This window comes from Oncorhynchus kisutch, unplaced genomic scaffold (genome assembly GCF_002021735.2).
Source record: "Oncorhynchus kisutch isolate 150728-3 unplaced genomic scaffold, Okis_V2 scaffold3219, whole genome shotgun sequence".
NCBI lineage: Eukaryota > Metazoa > Chordata > Actinopteri > Salmoniformes > Salmonidae > Oncorhynchus > Oncorhynchus kisutch.
The window spans coordinates 475,170-490,163 of record NW_022265164.1 but is presented as its reverse complement, the minus strand read 5'-3'; the positions used below and the strand labels follow the sequence as shown (position 1 = coordinate 490,163).

Sequence of the window (14,994 nt, the reverse complement as noted above, 5' to 3'; positions counted from 1 at the left end):
TCAGGGGAACCAGACCCAGGGAAGAGTCTTTCAGGGGAACCAGACCCAGAGACGGGTCCTTCAGGGGAACCAGACCCAGGGAAGAGTCCTTCAGGGGAACCAGACCCAGAGACGGGTCCTTCAGAGGAACCAGACCCAGAGACATCCAAACCAGCAGGACGACACCACTGTTCCCTCTGTGGAAAGAGTTTTACTAAGCTACAGAACCTAAGAGTGCATGAGAGAACACACAGAGGAGAAAAGCCTTTCCACTGCTCTCAGTGTGGAAAGAGGTTTACCCGTTTAGAGAACCTGAAACAGCATGATAGAATACACAGAGGGGAGAAGCCCTACCATTGTTCCCATTGTGGAAAGCGCTTTAGGTCGTTAGGCACCCTGACAACGCATGAGAGAATACACACAGGAGAGATGCCTTACCACTGTTCCCACTGTGGAGAGAGTTTTAGGTGGTCAGGGAGCCTGAAAACACATGAAAGGACACACACACAAGAAAAGCCCTACCAATGCTCCCTGTGTGGAAAGAGATTTACAGAGTTAGGGTCCCTGAAAATACACAATAGAATACACACAGGAGAGAAGCCTTATTACTGCTCCCAATGTGGAATAAATTTTACCTGGTTGGCGAGCCTGAAAACACATGAGAGAATACATACAGGAGAAAGGTCTTACCACTGTTCCCACTGTGGAAAGAGCTTTAGTGGGTTAGTGAACCTGAAACGGCATGAGAGAGTGCACACAGGAGAGAAGCCATACCAATGCACCCTGTGTGGAAAGCATTTTACCCATTTGGGGAACCTAAAAGAGCATGAGAGGACACACACAGAAGAAAAGCCCTACCAATGCTCTCTGTGCGGAAAGAGTTTTACCAAGTTAGTTGGCCTGAATAAGCATGACCGGACACACACACGAGGAGATAAGACCTACCACTGCTCCCAGTGTGGAAAGACATTTACCCGGTTAAGGTACCTGAATGAACATGAAACAATACACACAAATACACTCGAGAAGAAGACATACCACTGCTCTCATTGTGGAAAGACATTTTCCCAGTCAGAGGACCTGAAAACACATGAGAGAATAGAGAGGCTGTGTTCTGACTTATGTTTTTGACTGAGAATTAGTGTTTTTATTTATGCCACATGAAAGCTTACTTAAAAATAGGTTTACAGTGAAAAGAGTCCTGCAGAGATGGTTGTCTGGAAGGTTCTCCCATCTCCACAGAGAAACACTGGGGCACTGTCAGAGTGACCATCGGGTTCTTGGTCACCTCCCTGACCAAGGCCCTTCTCCTCCGATTGGTCAGTTTGGCCGGGTGGCCAGCTGTAGGAAGAGTCTTGGTGGTTCCACACTTCTTCCATTGAAGAATGATTGAGGCCACTGTGGTCTTGGATACCTTCAATACTGCTGAAACGTTTTGGTTCCCTTCCCCAGATCTGTGCTTTGACACAATCCCTTTGGCCTCATGGCTTGTGTTTTTCACCGTCAACTTTAAGACCTTATATAGACAATCAAGTTGTAGAAACATCTCCAGGATGATCAATGGAAACAGGATGCATTTAAACTCAATGTTGAGTCTCATAGCAAAGGGGTCTGAATACTTACAGTACCAGTCAAAAGTTTGGACACACCTACTCGTTGCAGGGTTTTTGTTTATTTTTGACTATTTTCTACATTGTAGAATAATAGTGAAGACATCAAAACTATGAAATAACACATATGGAATCATGTAGTAACCAAAAAACTAAACTAATCAAGATATATTTTATATTTCAGATTCTTCAAAGTAGCCACCCTTTGCCTTGATGACAGCTTTGCACACTCTTGGTATTGTTGGTAGAGAGGTAGTTCTATAGTTGTATACAGCCAGACTGGAAGGGTTCATGTGGATTGTTGGTAGAGAGGTAGTTCTGTAGTTGTATCTAGCCAGACTAGAAGGGTTCATGTAGATTGTTGGTAGAGAGGTAGTTCTGTAGTTGTATCTAGCCAGACTGGAAGGGTTCATGTGGATTGTTGGTAGAGAGATTGTTCTTTGCATTTCGACTTTGAAATATATATTATATAATTGAATACAGTGAATTTCAAATGCCTCTTTGATTCTCTATTAGGTGTAGTCTATCCAAATATACATTTGTACAGAAAACCAGCATGACGTGTAATCTAGTAGACAGGACACTTCTTCAATAACAGCAGCTAGTCAACCACCTCGATAGCACGCAACTGACATTACATTGTCAAGACTGGCGTTGTGTGCACCATGCTCTACCAACTGAACTACAGGAAACTATTCTCACCTCATGTATCCTCGTGTATTCATATGTAGCTACAGGTCTGCATTAAACTATTCTAACAGTATATATTCCTAATGTACATATTCACATGTAGCTATAGGTCTGCATTCAGGTTAGTTATCATTGTTTTAGTTCACAATGGAGCCCCTAGTTCCACTCTTCATGCCCCTGATAACTCCTTTGTCCCACCTCCCACACATGCGGTGACCTCACCCATTACTACCAGCATGTCCAGAGATACAACCTCTCTCATCATCACCCAGTGCCTGGGCTTACCTCCGCTGTACCCGCACCCCACCATACCCCTGTCTGCGCATTGTGCCCTGAATATATTCTACCATGCCCAGAAACCTGCTCCTCTTATTCTCTGTCCCCAACGCTCTAGGCGACCAGTTTTGATAGCCTTTAGCCGCACCCTCATACTACTCCTTCTCTGTTCAGCGGGTGATGTGGAGGTAAACCCAGGCCCTGCATGTCCCCAGGCACCCTCATTTGTTGACTTCTGTGATCAAAAAAGCCTTGGTTTCATGCATGTCAACATCAGAAGCCTCCTCCCTAAGTTTGTTTTACTCACTGCTTTAGCACACTCTGCTAACCCTGATGTCCTTGCTGTGTCTGAATCCTGGCTCAGGAAGGCCACCAAAAATTCTGAGATTTCCATACCCAACTATAACATCTTCCGTCAAGATAGAACTGCCAAAGGGGGAGGAGTTGCAGTTTACTGCAGAGATAGCCTGCAAAGCAATGTCATACTTTCCAGGTCCATACCCAAACAGTTCGAACTAATTTAGAAAATTACTCTCTCACGGTTGCCGCCTGCTACCGACCCCCCTCAGCTCCCAGCTGTGCCCTGGACACCATTTGTGAATTGATCGCCCCCCATCTAGCTTCAGAGTTTGTTCTGTTAGGTGACCTAAACTGGGATATGCTTAACACCCCGCCAGTCCTACAATCTAAGCTAGATGCCCTCAATCTCACACAAATCATCAAGGAACCCACCAGGTACAACCCTAACTCTGTAAACAAGGGCACCCTCATAGACGTCATCCTGACCAACTGGCCCTCCAAATACACCTCCGCTGTCTTCAACCAGGATCTCAGCGATCACTGCCTCATTGCCTGTATCCGCTACGGAGCCGCAGTCAAACGACCACCCCTCATCACTGTCAAACGCTCCCTAAAACACTTCTGTGAGCAGGCCTTTCTAATCGACCTGGCCCGGGTATCCTGGAAGGACATTGACCTCATCCCGTCAGTTGAGGATGCCTGGTCATTCTTTAAAAGTAACTTCCTCACCATTTTAGATAAGCATGCTCCGTTCAAAAAATGCAGAACTAAGAACAGATACAGCCCTTGGTTCACCCCAGACCTGACTGCCCTCGACCAGCACAAAAACATCCTGTGGCGGACTGCAATAGCATCGAATAGTCCCCGTGATATGCAACTGTTCAGGGAAGTCCGGAACCAATACACGCAGTCAGTCAGGAAAGCTAAGGCCAGCTTCTTCAGGCAGAAGTTTGCATCCTGTAGCTCCAACTCCAAAAAGTTCTGGGACACCGTGAAGTCCATGGAGAACAAGAGCACCTCCTCCCAGCTGCCCACTGCACTGAGGCTAGATAACACGGTCACCACTGATAAATCCATGATTATCGAAAACTTCAATAAGCATTTCTCAACGGCTGGCCATGCCTTCCGCCTGGCTACTTCAACCTCGGCCAACAGCTCCGCCCCCCCCGCAGCTCCTCGCCCAAGCCTCTCCAGGTTCTCCTTTAACCAAATCCAGATAGCAGATGTTCTGAAAGAGCTGCAAAACCTGGACCCGTACAAATCAGCTGGGCTTGACAATCTGGACCCTCTATTTCTGAAACTATCTGCCACCATTGTCGCAACCCCTATTACCAGCCTGTTCAACCTCTCTTTCATATCGTCTGAGATCCCCAAGGATTGGAAAGCTGCCGCAGTCATCCCCCTCTTCAAAGGGGGAGACACCCTGGACCCAAACTGTCGCTGCCGGCACCCGCATGCCCGACTAGCATCACCACCCTGGATGGTTCCGACCTAGAATATGTGGACGTCTATAAGTACCTAGGTGTCTAGCTAGACTGCAAACTCTCCTTCCAGACTCATATCAAACATCTCCAATCGAAAATCAAATCAAGAGTCGGCTTTCTATTCCGCAACAAAGCCTCCTTCACTCACGCCGCCAAGCTTACCCTAGTAAAACTGACTATCCTACCGATCCTCGACTTCGGCGATGTCATCTACAAAATGGCTTCCAACACTCTACTCAGCAAACTGGATGCAGTCTATCACAGTGCCATCCGTTTTGTCACTAAAGCACCTTATACCACCCACCACTGCGACTTGTATGCTCTAGTCGGCTGGCCCTCGCTACATATTCGTCGCCAGACCCACTGGCTCCAGGTCATCTACAAGTCCATGCTAGGTAAAGCTCCGCCTTATCTCAGCTCACTGGTCACGATGGCAACACCCATCCGTAGCACGCGCTCCAGCAGGTGTATCTCACTGATCATCCCTAAAGCCAACACCTCATTTGGCCGCCTTTCGTTCCAGTACTCTGCTGCCTGTGACTGGAACGAATTGCAAAAATCGCTTAAGTTGGAGACTTTTATCTCCCTCACCAACTTCAAACATCAGCTATCTGAGCAGCTAACCGATCGCTGCAGCTGTACATAGTCTATTGGTAAATAGCCCACCCTTTTTCACCTACCTCATCCCCATACTGTTTTTATTTATTTACTTTTCTGCTCTTTTGCACACCAATATCTCTAACTGTACATGACCATCTGATCATTCATCACTCCAGTGTTAATCTGCAAAATTGTAATTATTTGCCTACCTCCTCATGCCTTTTGCACACATTGTATATAGACTCCCCCTTTGGTTTCTACTGTGTTATTGACTTGTTAATTGTTTACTCCATGTGTAACTCTTTGTTGTCTGCTCACACTGCTATGCTTTATCTTGGCCAGGTCGCAGTTGCAAATGAGAACTTGTTCTCAACTAGCCTACCTGGTTAAATAAAGGTGAAATAAAAAAATAAAAAATAAATCATGTACATATTCACATGTAGCTACAGGTCTGCTTTAAACTATTCTAACAGTATATATTCATAATCTACATGTTCACATGTAGCTACACGTCGGCATAGACGAAATTATTGGCTGTAAGAAGTCAGACAAAACATATTTGCTCATCTTTAAATGAATAAACAATGTAGTGAATATTTTTCTAAACTGCGTTACCCATTCCAGTCAGCTGACGGCGATATGCGACCTTCAGATTGTGACGTCATACCTAGTGGACCAAACGACACCGGAAGCTGTTTCAACAACACGGATACTGACTCATTCAAGCACCTCTTTAGCCTTGTAGCCAACATACAAACGAAAACATTAAAGCTCTTTAGACAATTTTTATGTATATTAATCTCCGTGTTTTTAACACAATACTCTTTACGTATCTACTATTTAACTTAAAGTAATTTGCTTGTTAAATGTACAAATGTGTTGATTATACCGAGTCTAGCACTAAGCTTATCGTTAATGCTAGCTAGCCCGACCATGAACTCACTGAACGACTACCCTCCTGTTAAAGAAGAGGCGGTCTGCTGGACGGAGAAAGAAGCTCTGGGGCTGAACATTGTCCTGAAAGAAGAGAAAGAACATTTTAGAGTGAAGGAGGAAGAGGAGGCTGTAACATTGAACAAAGAAGAGGATGATCTTTTGGGAGATGAAGGAAAGGAAGAGGAGACTGAAGATCTGATTAACACCAGTGAGTACGGTCTTAAAAACACAGCCAGAAACTCTGCAGTTGTTGAACTAATGTGTGGTTTTAAAGCCAAAGGGTCATTGCACCTCACCAGAACCCCAAATATAAGCTTGTAAAGCTCCGTTGTGTGTAAACAATACATGTAAACAAACACTGTATTTGACTCAACGGTTTTAAAACCATCATTTTGATCTGATGGTGGGTCCTTGCATCCACAGCTCTGTCTATGAATTAGAGATGTTCCATTTGTTCAAACCCTCAGCTACTCTCCCCTCTCTGGTTATTAGGACAGTGGAGATATAAAACGTTTAAGTACCAATAAGGAGTATGGTATTTATGGCTCTACCTTTCTCACTCATTATTATTCATGATTCATTCATGATTATCCCCCCCAAAAATGTTATTTATTTTATTTAACCAGGCAAGTCAGTAAAGAACAGATTATTTACAATGGCAGCCTACTGGGGAACAGTGGGTTGTTCAAGGGCAAAAGGGCGGGCAGAACAACAGATTTTTACCTTGTCAGCTCAGGGATTCGACCCAGCAACATTTCGGTTACTGGCCCAACTCTCTAACCACTAGGCTACCTACCGAACCCAGCAACATTTCAGTTACTGGCCCAACTCTCTAACCACTAGGCTACCTACCGAACCCAGCAACATTTCAGTTACTGGCCCAACTCTCTAACCACTAGGCTACCTACCGAACCCAGCAACATTTCAGTTACTGGCCCAACTCTCTAACCACTAGGCTACCTACCGAACCCAGCAACATTTCAGTTACTGGCCCAACTCTCTAACCACTAGGCTACCTACCGAACCCATCTAACGGCATCTAGTGGGCAAAACCCAAAGTGGGTAAATGTCAGTCAGGTGAAATTAAGATTGTAACAATGACACTCCATTATATATATATATATATATATATATATATATATATATATATATCATTATTTAGACGTATTGAGGGAAAATCAAGGACTGAAAAAAAATTCTGAGTAATACATTATTTAAATTCACGAGGTGATTAGGGGACTAAACCTGATAGTATAACAATAGTAGTAATCAATGTATTTTATACAACACTTTTCATCACAAAGACCATCTCAGACTGTAAAAACTAACAATGGTCTGTGATGGTCTTCCACAGCTTCCACAGCTTCAGATGATAAGGTGTTGTTCAGTCAGGCAGTTCAGAAAGGCTGGGCAGTAGTTTAAAAGGAGGGAGCAACGATGTCACAGAGGGGGCGGTGATGTCACAGAGGGGGCGGCGATGTCACAGGGGGGGTGGCGATGTCACGGGGAGCGGCGATGTCACAGGGGGAGCGGCGATGTCACAGAAGGAGCAGCGATGTCACAGAGGGGGCAGCGATGTCACAGAGGGGGCAGCGATGTCACAGAGGGAGCAGCGATGTCACAGAGGGGGCAGCGATGTCACAGGGGGGGTAGCGATGTCACAGGGGGGGTAGCGATGTCACAGGGGGGGCAGCGATGTCACAGGGGGAGCAGCGATGTCACAGGGGAGCAGCGATGTCACAGAGGGAGCAAGTTTTATCATGTAGACGTTTTCTTCAGGTCTCTATTAAGTACTTAACTAAATAATCTGTTTGTCTTTGGCAGGAGAGAGACCAGACTTTCACTCTGACAGCGGAAAGAGTCCTTCAGTGGGACCAGACCCAGTGACACCCAAACCAGGGAGACGACACAACTGCTCCCAATGTGAAATGAGATTCTCCCTATCAGGGGACCTAAAACGGCATAAGAAAAAACACACAGGAGAAAAGCCTTTCCAATGTTCCCAGTGTGGAAAGAGTTTTACCTGTTTAGGGAATCTAAATCGGCATGAGAAGATACACTCAGGGGAAAAGCCGTTCCAATGTTCCCAGTGTGAAAAGAGTTTTGCCTGGTTAAGGAGCCTGAAGAAGCATGAGAAGATACACGCAGGGGGAAAGCCTTTCCAATACCAAGGGACCAGCCAACCTTTTGATACAGGATGCAGTGGTGAGTATCAGAACCAGTGATAAAACAAGTGGTGCTGTATGGTAGATGGCATCCAAATGTTTAAGGGTAGTGACTGCCGCATTCTGGGAAACGGTGTCACCATAATCAAGAACTGTCAGGAACAGTTGACTGTACAATCTGATTTCTGCTGTTTAGGGAGAGGCAAGATAAAAAATAAAAAAAGAGGAATAACAAAAAAATTTTTAGTTTAAAGTTTAAATCCTTAAATCTTTTTAACTATCTCATCCATATGTAAAAAACACTTCTTTTTTTAAAAACATGAATTCTTTGTCAATCCAAATGCCCAGATATTTATAGGAACCCGATCGATGGAAAAACCATCCATTGAATAAATATATAGTCCATCTGAAACATCCTGGACTACAGAACAACATGTATTTAGTCTTGTCCACATTACAGTACAAGTTTTAAACCAACCAGGGCGTTCTGTTAGGTAACAAGGTCAGATAGCAGCTCTATAACATAGGCTGGCCAACAGTTGGGGCAATGGCAAGTTGAAGTTGGAAGTTTACATACACCTTAGCCAAATACATTTAAACTCAGTTTTTCACAATTCTTGACGTTTAATCCTAGTAAGAATTCCCTGTTTTGGGTCAGTTAGGATCAACACTTTATTTTTAAGAATGTGAAATGTCAGAATTATAGTAGAGAGAATGATTTATTTGAGCTTTTATTTCTTTCATCACATTCCCAGTGGGTCAGAAGTTTACATACACTCAATTAGTATTCGGTAGCATTGCCTTTAAATTGTTTAAATTCGGTCAAACTTTTTGGGTAGCCTTCCACAAGCTTCGCACAATAGGTTGGGTGAATTTTGGCCCATTCCTCCTGACAGAGCTGGTGTAACTGAGTCGGGTTTGTAGGCCTCCTTGCTCGCTCACGCTTTATCAGTTCTGCCCACAAATTTTCAATGGAATTGAGGTCAGGGCTTTGTGATGGCCACTCCAATACCTTGACTTTGTTGTCTTTAAGCCATTTTGCCACAACTTTGGAAGTATGCTTGGGGTAATTGTCCATTTGGAAGACCCATTTGCGACCAAGCTTTAACTTCCTGACTGATATCTTGATATCTTTTTCTTTCCTCATGATGTCATCTATTTTGTGAAGTGCACCAGTCCCTCCTGCCGCAAAGCACCCCCACAACATGATGCTACCACCCCCGTGCTTCACGGTTGGGATGGTATTCTTCGGCTTGCAAGCATCCCCCTTATCCGTCCAAACATAACGATGGTCATTATGGCCAAACAGTTTTATTTTTGTTTCATCAGAGCAGAGGACATTTCTCCAAAATGTACGATCTTTGTCCCCATGTGTAGTTGCAAACCGTAGTCTGGCTTTTTTATGGTGGTTTTGGAGCAGTGGCTTCTTCCTTGCTGAGCAGCCTTTCAGGTTATGTTGATATAGGACTCGTTTTACTGTGGATATAGATACTTTTGTACCGGTTTCCTCCAGCATCTTCACAAGGTCCTTTGCTGTTGTTTTGGGATTGATTTGCACTTTTTGCACCAAAGTACGTTCATCTCTAGGAGACAGAACGTGTCTCCTTCCTGAGAAGTATGACGGCTGTGTGGTCCCTTGGTGTTTATACTTACGTACTAATGTTTGTACAGATGAACGTGGTACCTTCAGGTGTTTGGAAATTGCTCCCAAGAATGAACCAGACTTGTGGAGGTCCACAATTTTTTTCTGAGGTCTTGGCTGATTTCTTTTGATTTTCCCATGATGTCAAGCAAAGAGGCACTGAGTTTGAAGGCAGGCCTTAAAATACATCCACATGTACACCTCCAATTGACTCAAATGATGTCAATTAGCTTACCAGAAGCTTCTAAAGCCATGACATCATTTTCTGTGATTTTTCAAGCTGTTTAAAGGCACAGTCAACTGTGAACTTCTGTAAACTTCTGACCCACTGGAATTGTGATACATTGAATTATAAGTGAAATAATCTGTCTGTAAACATTTGTTGGGAAAAAATGACTTGGGTCATGCACGAAGTAGATGTCCTAACCGACTTGCCAAAACTATAGTTTGTTAACAAGGAATGTGTGGAGTGGTTGAAAAAACTAGTTTTAATGACTCCAACCTAAATGAATGTAAAACTTCCCGACTTCAACTGTAGGTGTCGTCTGCATACAGGTGACTATACAAGTTACAACAGATGGACCAGTGTTATTTACTGTAGGTCTGCATACAGATGACTATACAAGTTACAACAGATGGACCAGTGTTATTTACTGTAGGTCTGCATACAGGTGACTATACAACAGATGGACCAGTGTTATTTACTGTAGGTCTGCATACAGGTGACTATACAACAGATGGACCAGTGTTATTTACTGTAGGTCTGCATACAGGTGACTATACAACAGATGGACCAGTGTTATTTACTGTCGTAAAGTATTCAGATCCCTCGACTTTTTTCACACATTTTGTTACGTTTCAGCCTTGTTCTAAACATGGATTAAATTAAATGTTTTTCCTCATCAATCTACACACAATACCCCATAATGACATCACAATACCCCCATAATGACATCACAATACCCCATAATGACATCACAATGACATCACAATACCCCATAATGACATCACAATACCCCATAATGACATCTCAATACCCCACAATGACAAAGACAAAACCCGTTTATTTATTTTTTAATGTTTGCAAATGTATAAAAAAATAACAATAATAATGATCCAGGCCTATTTCAGTCAACCTTTTGAATGAAAATGTGATGGTCAACAGTGTTGAAGGCCTTGGAAATGTCTGGAAATAAGGCAGCACAATGATGTCTGTGATCTAAGCCTGTGCTGCCCAACCCTCTTCCTGGAGATCTACTGTCCTGTAGGTTTTCAGCCCAACCCTCTTCCTGGAGATCTACTGTCCTGTAGGTTTTCAGCCCAACCCTCTTCCTGGAGATCTACTGTCCTGTAGGTTCAGCCCAACCCTCTTCCTGGAGATCTACTGTCTTGTAGGTTCAGCCCAACCCTCTTCCTGGAGATCTACTGTCCTGTAGGTTCAGCCCAACCCTCTTCCTGGAGATATACTGTCCTGTAGGTTCAGCCCAACCCTCTTCCTGGAGATATACTGTCCTGTAGGTTCAGCCCAACCCTCTTCCTGGAGATCTACTGTCCTGTAGGTTTTCAGTCCAACCCTCTTCCTGGAGATCTACTGTCCTGTAGGTTCAGTCCAATCCTCTTCCTGGAGATCTACTGTCCTGTGGGTTTTCAGCCCAACCCTCTTCCTGGAGATCTACTGTCCTGTGTTAAAGCCACCAAGTCGTTTTAACACCAGAACCACTGGGCCACAAGGGGACCCCTCCTTCAAGTTAATGGGCAGTCATTCTGTTAGTGGGCATTTCTCCTTTGCCAAGATAATTCATCTACCTGGCAGTCTTGGTGAGGGTCTTCCACAGCTTCAGATGATAAGGTGTTGTTCAGTCAGGCAGTTCAGAAAGGCTGGGCAGTAGTTTAAAAGGAGGGAGCAGCGATGTCACAGAAGGGAGCAGCGACGTCACAGAGGGGGCAGCGATGTCACAGAAGGGAGCAGCGATGTCACAGAGGGGGCAGCGATGTCACAGAGGGAGCAGCGATGTCACAGGAGGAAGCAACGATGTCACAGAGGGAGCAGAGATGTCACAGAGGGAGCAGCGATGTCACAGAGGGAGCAGCGATGTCACAGAGGGAGCAGCAACGATGTCACAGAGGGAGCAGCAACGATGTCACAGAGGGAGCAGCGTCAGTCAGTTACTCAGACCGGAGCTCTTCACCAGGCTCCTCCTCTAACATGGAGCCAGTTTTATCATGTAGAAGTTTTATTCAGGTCTCTATTAAGTATTTAACTAAATCATCTGTTTGTCTTTGGCAGGAGAGAGACCAGACTCTCACTCTGACAGCGGGAAGAGTCCTTCAGGGGAACCAGACCCAGTGACACCCAAACCAGCGAGACGACACCACTGCTCATACTGTGGAAAAAGTTTTACCCGATTACTACACCTGAAATCACATGAGAGAATACATACAGGAGAAAAGCCCAACCACTGTTCCCAGTGTGAAAAGAGTTTTAGGTGGTTAACGACTCTGAAACTCCATGAGAGAACACACACACACGAAAAGCTCTACCGCTGCTCCCTGTGTGGAATGAGTTTTACCAAGTTAGGGGCCCTGAATGTGCATGACAGGACACACATAGGAGGGGATAAGCCCTACCGCTGCTCCCTGTGTGGACAGAGATTTAACCGGTTAAGACATCTGAATAAGCATGAAAGAATACATACACAGGAGGAGAAGACATACCACTGCTCTCAGTGTGGAAAGACATTTTCCCAGTCAGAGGACCTGAAAACACATGAGAGAATAGAGAGGCTGTGTTCTGACTTGTGTTTTTGACCTGACAATTAATTTTTATTATTTTTTCCTGCCAAATGAAATCATTATTGAAATAGACCTACTTTTTTGTCTTAGTTTTCATCTGGAGACTGACATGACTCTCCTGTGAGGATCCAAGGGTTTCTAACATACTCTGTTACACGGAATCATGGCTCTCTCTCCAGATATACTGTTGCCATGACTCCGGTGAGGATCCGAGGATCAGGTTACAGTGGATCAGCATTCAATAGAGGGAGGTAGGGATATGGGGTTTTTATGACACCTCACCATCGATTGGTAGGCAGCAGACTATTACAGTGGATCAGCGTCCAATAGAGGGAGGGAGGGATATGGGGGTTTTATGACACCTCACCATCGATTGGTAGGCAGCAGACTATTACAGTGGATCAGCGTCCAATAGAGGGAGGGAGGGATATGGGGGTTTTATGACACCTCACCATCGATTGGTAGGCAGCAGACTATTACAGTGGATCAGCGTCCAATAGAGGGATGGAGGGATATGGGGGTTTTATGACACCTCACCATCGATTGTAAATTATAGGCAGCAGACTATTCCTTTTGGGGTCTAATTTGGGCGACTGGAATGTCTCTTTGTTACCGAGACGACCCAAAAACTTCAACATCAAACAATGGACACCGGGACAATATATTCCAACATCCGAATGTTGGGAACGATGAGAGATGGAATATGGAAAATGTAATGTCTATTTTGTGATGTCATTAAAATAGTTATAAATAGGTTTTAATGAAAGCATTAACTTCAAGAGCTTTTACTCTGTGTATATCAGGTTTACATTCTTTACGTTGTGTAGAAAATATCAAGGATAAAGAGAATGTTTTTGTGACGATAGGATTGTGATTTTAGTACTCTAACGAGATAGTAATTCTGATACCTTGCCTCGTAACTAGCCACGCCCCAGGGAGCCCGGAGAACGGGTCAGAATGACGAAAAATTCCTCCGTTTTACACGAGGGTATAAAAACATGGAGTTAAGAATGATCACGAGCTGTAGCTGAGGTCTACGATTAGTCATGACCCCCCCCCCCCAGCGCAAAACGCAACACACGAAGAAGACAATGGAACCTCTTAACAATCAATGCTACGGTTAATTAGCTGTTCTTAGTGTCCTCAGGACACCACTCTGGGATCACCGACATGGCTGATTAGCCGTCCTCAGGACACCACTCTTCCAGAATGAGTGCAAAGTAATCAGACAACTAAGAAGAAGGACATTGTGACATTTTGTGGACAAATCAGAGCCTTACACCTGAGAATGACCGGAGAAGGCCAGCCGAAATAAGAAGCAACCTCCTCATCAAGTGGGAACCCGGCCCACGAAGGGCCCAACAGAGAGCCCAACTGAACCCTCCTCATCAAGCGGGAACCCGGCCCACGAAGGGCCCAACAGTGGTACCCGACAGACCTTCAGCGCGTAAATACATGAGTTATTTCTTACCCAGAATAGCGGCAGTTTGGGGCAAGGTATTAAGGGCTATACTGTGGGCGTAGTTCCCAAATGTATCCAAGTGTTGCGTCTCTTTCTTTCTCTAACTCTCCATCTTGTAACAAGTGTCATATTGTGTTAGTCCGCTAGGGACTTGTTGTCGTCGTATTAAGTATCCAATCAATAACCTATACCATGTTTGTGTATCCTATGTTATCATTTAGTTTGTTAGTAAATAAATAATCAAATTAATTTGTGTGGTACGGAAATGGTCAGTGAGACTTGGGTTTGTACCGATTTCAAGAAGTCAATGACGTTCACAATGATACTGATACGAGGAAATGATTAAATGAGTTACTGTTATGATATCTATATATTCTTGAGATAATTCGGGAGACGGTAACTCATTGTGTGACTAGCAATCCCGGATCCGGGAGAGTAATCATCGCTTCAAACGAATTAGCATAACGCAGCGGACATAAATACCCCTAGAAAATGTTCCTATTCATGAAAATCACAAATGAAATATATTGGGACACAGCTTAGCCTTTTGTTAATCACACTGTCATCTCAGATTTTCAAAATATGCGTTACAGCCAACGCTAGACAAGCATTTGTGTAAGTTTATCATGGCATAATGCTATGCTAGGCTCTGCTGGCAGCAGGCAACATTTTCACGAAAATAAGAAAAACAATCAAATGAAATAATTTACCTTTGAAGAACTTCGGATGTTTTCACTCAGGAGACTCCCAGTTAGATAGCAAATGTTCCTTTTTTCCCAAAATATTATTTTTGTAGGTGAAATAGCTCCCATGCTTGGCTGAGAAATCGACCGGAAAATGCTATCACTACAACGCCAAACGTTTTTTCCAAATTGGCTCCATAATATCGACAGAAACATGGCAAACGTTGTTTAGAATCAATCCTCAAGGTGTTTTTAACATACATATTCGATAATATATCCGTCGAGGCAATTGGTTTCTCATAAGAAGCGATTGGAAAAATGGCTACCTCAGGATTTTACGCCAGATTTTCTGCGGGAGACATCAGGTGACCACT

General features: G+C 44.1%; 1 protein-coding gene across 1 annotated transcript; it reads left to right on the top strand.

Annotated features, from left to right (window-relative positions):
- Window positions 1-5,619: 5,619 nt before the first annotated feature.
- LOC116371430 (zinc finger protein 135-like) lies at window positions 5,620-14,186 on the top strand. The gene is made up of 3 exons (XM_031820296.1): window positions 5,620-6,083; window positions 7,700-8,080; window positions 11,970-14,186. The coding sequence occupies exons 1-3, from the start codon at window positions 5,855-5,857 to the stop codon at window positions 12,488-12,490; spliced, it is 1,131 nt and encodes a 376-aa protein (XP_031676156.1). The 5' UTR covers window positions 5,620-5,854; the 3' UTR covers window positions 12,491-14,186.
- Window positions 14,187-14,994: the final 808 nt, after the last annotated feature.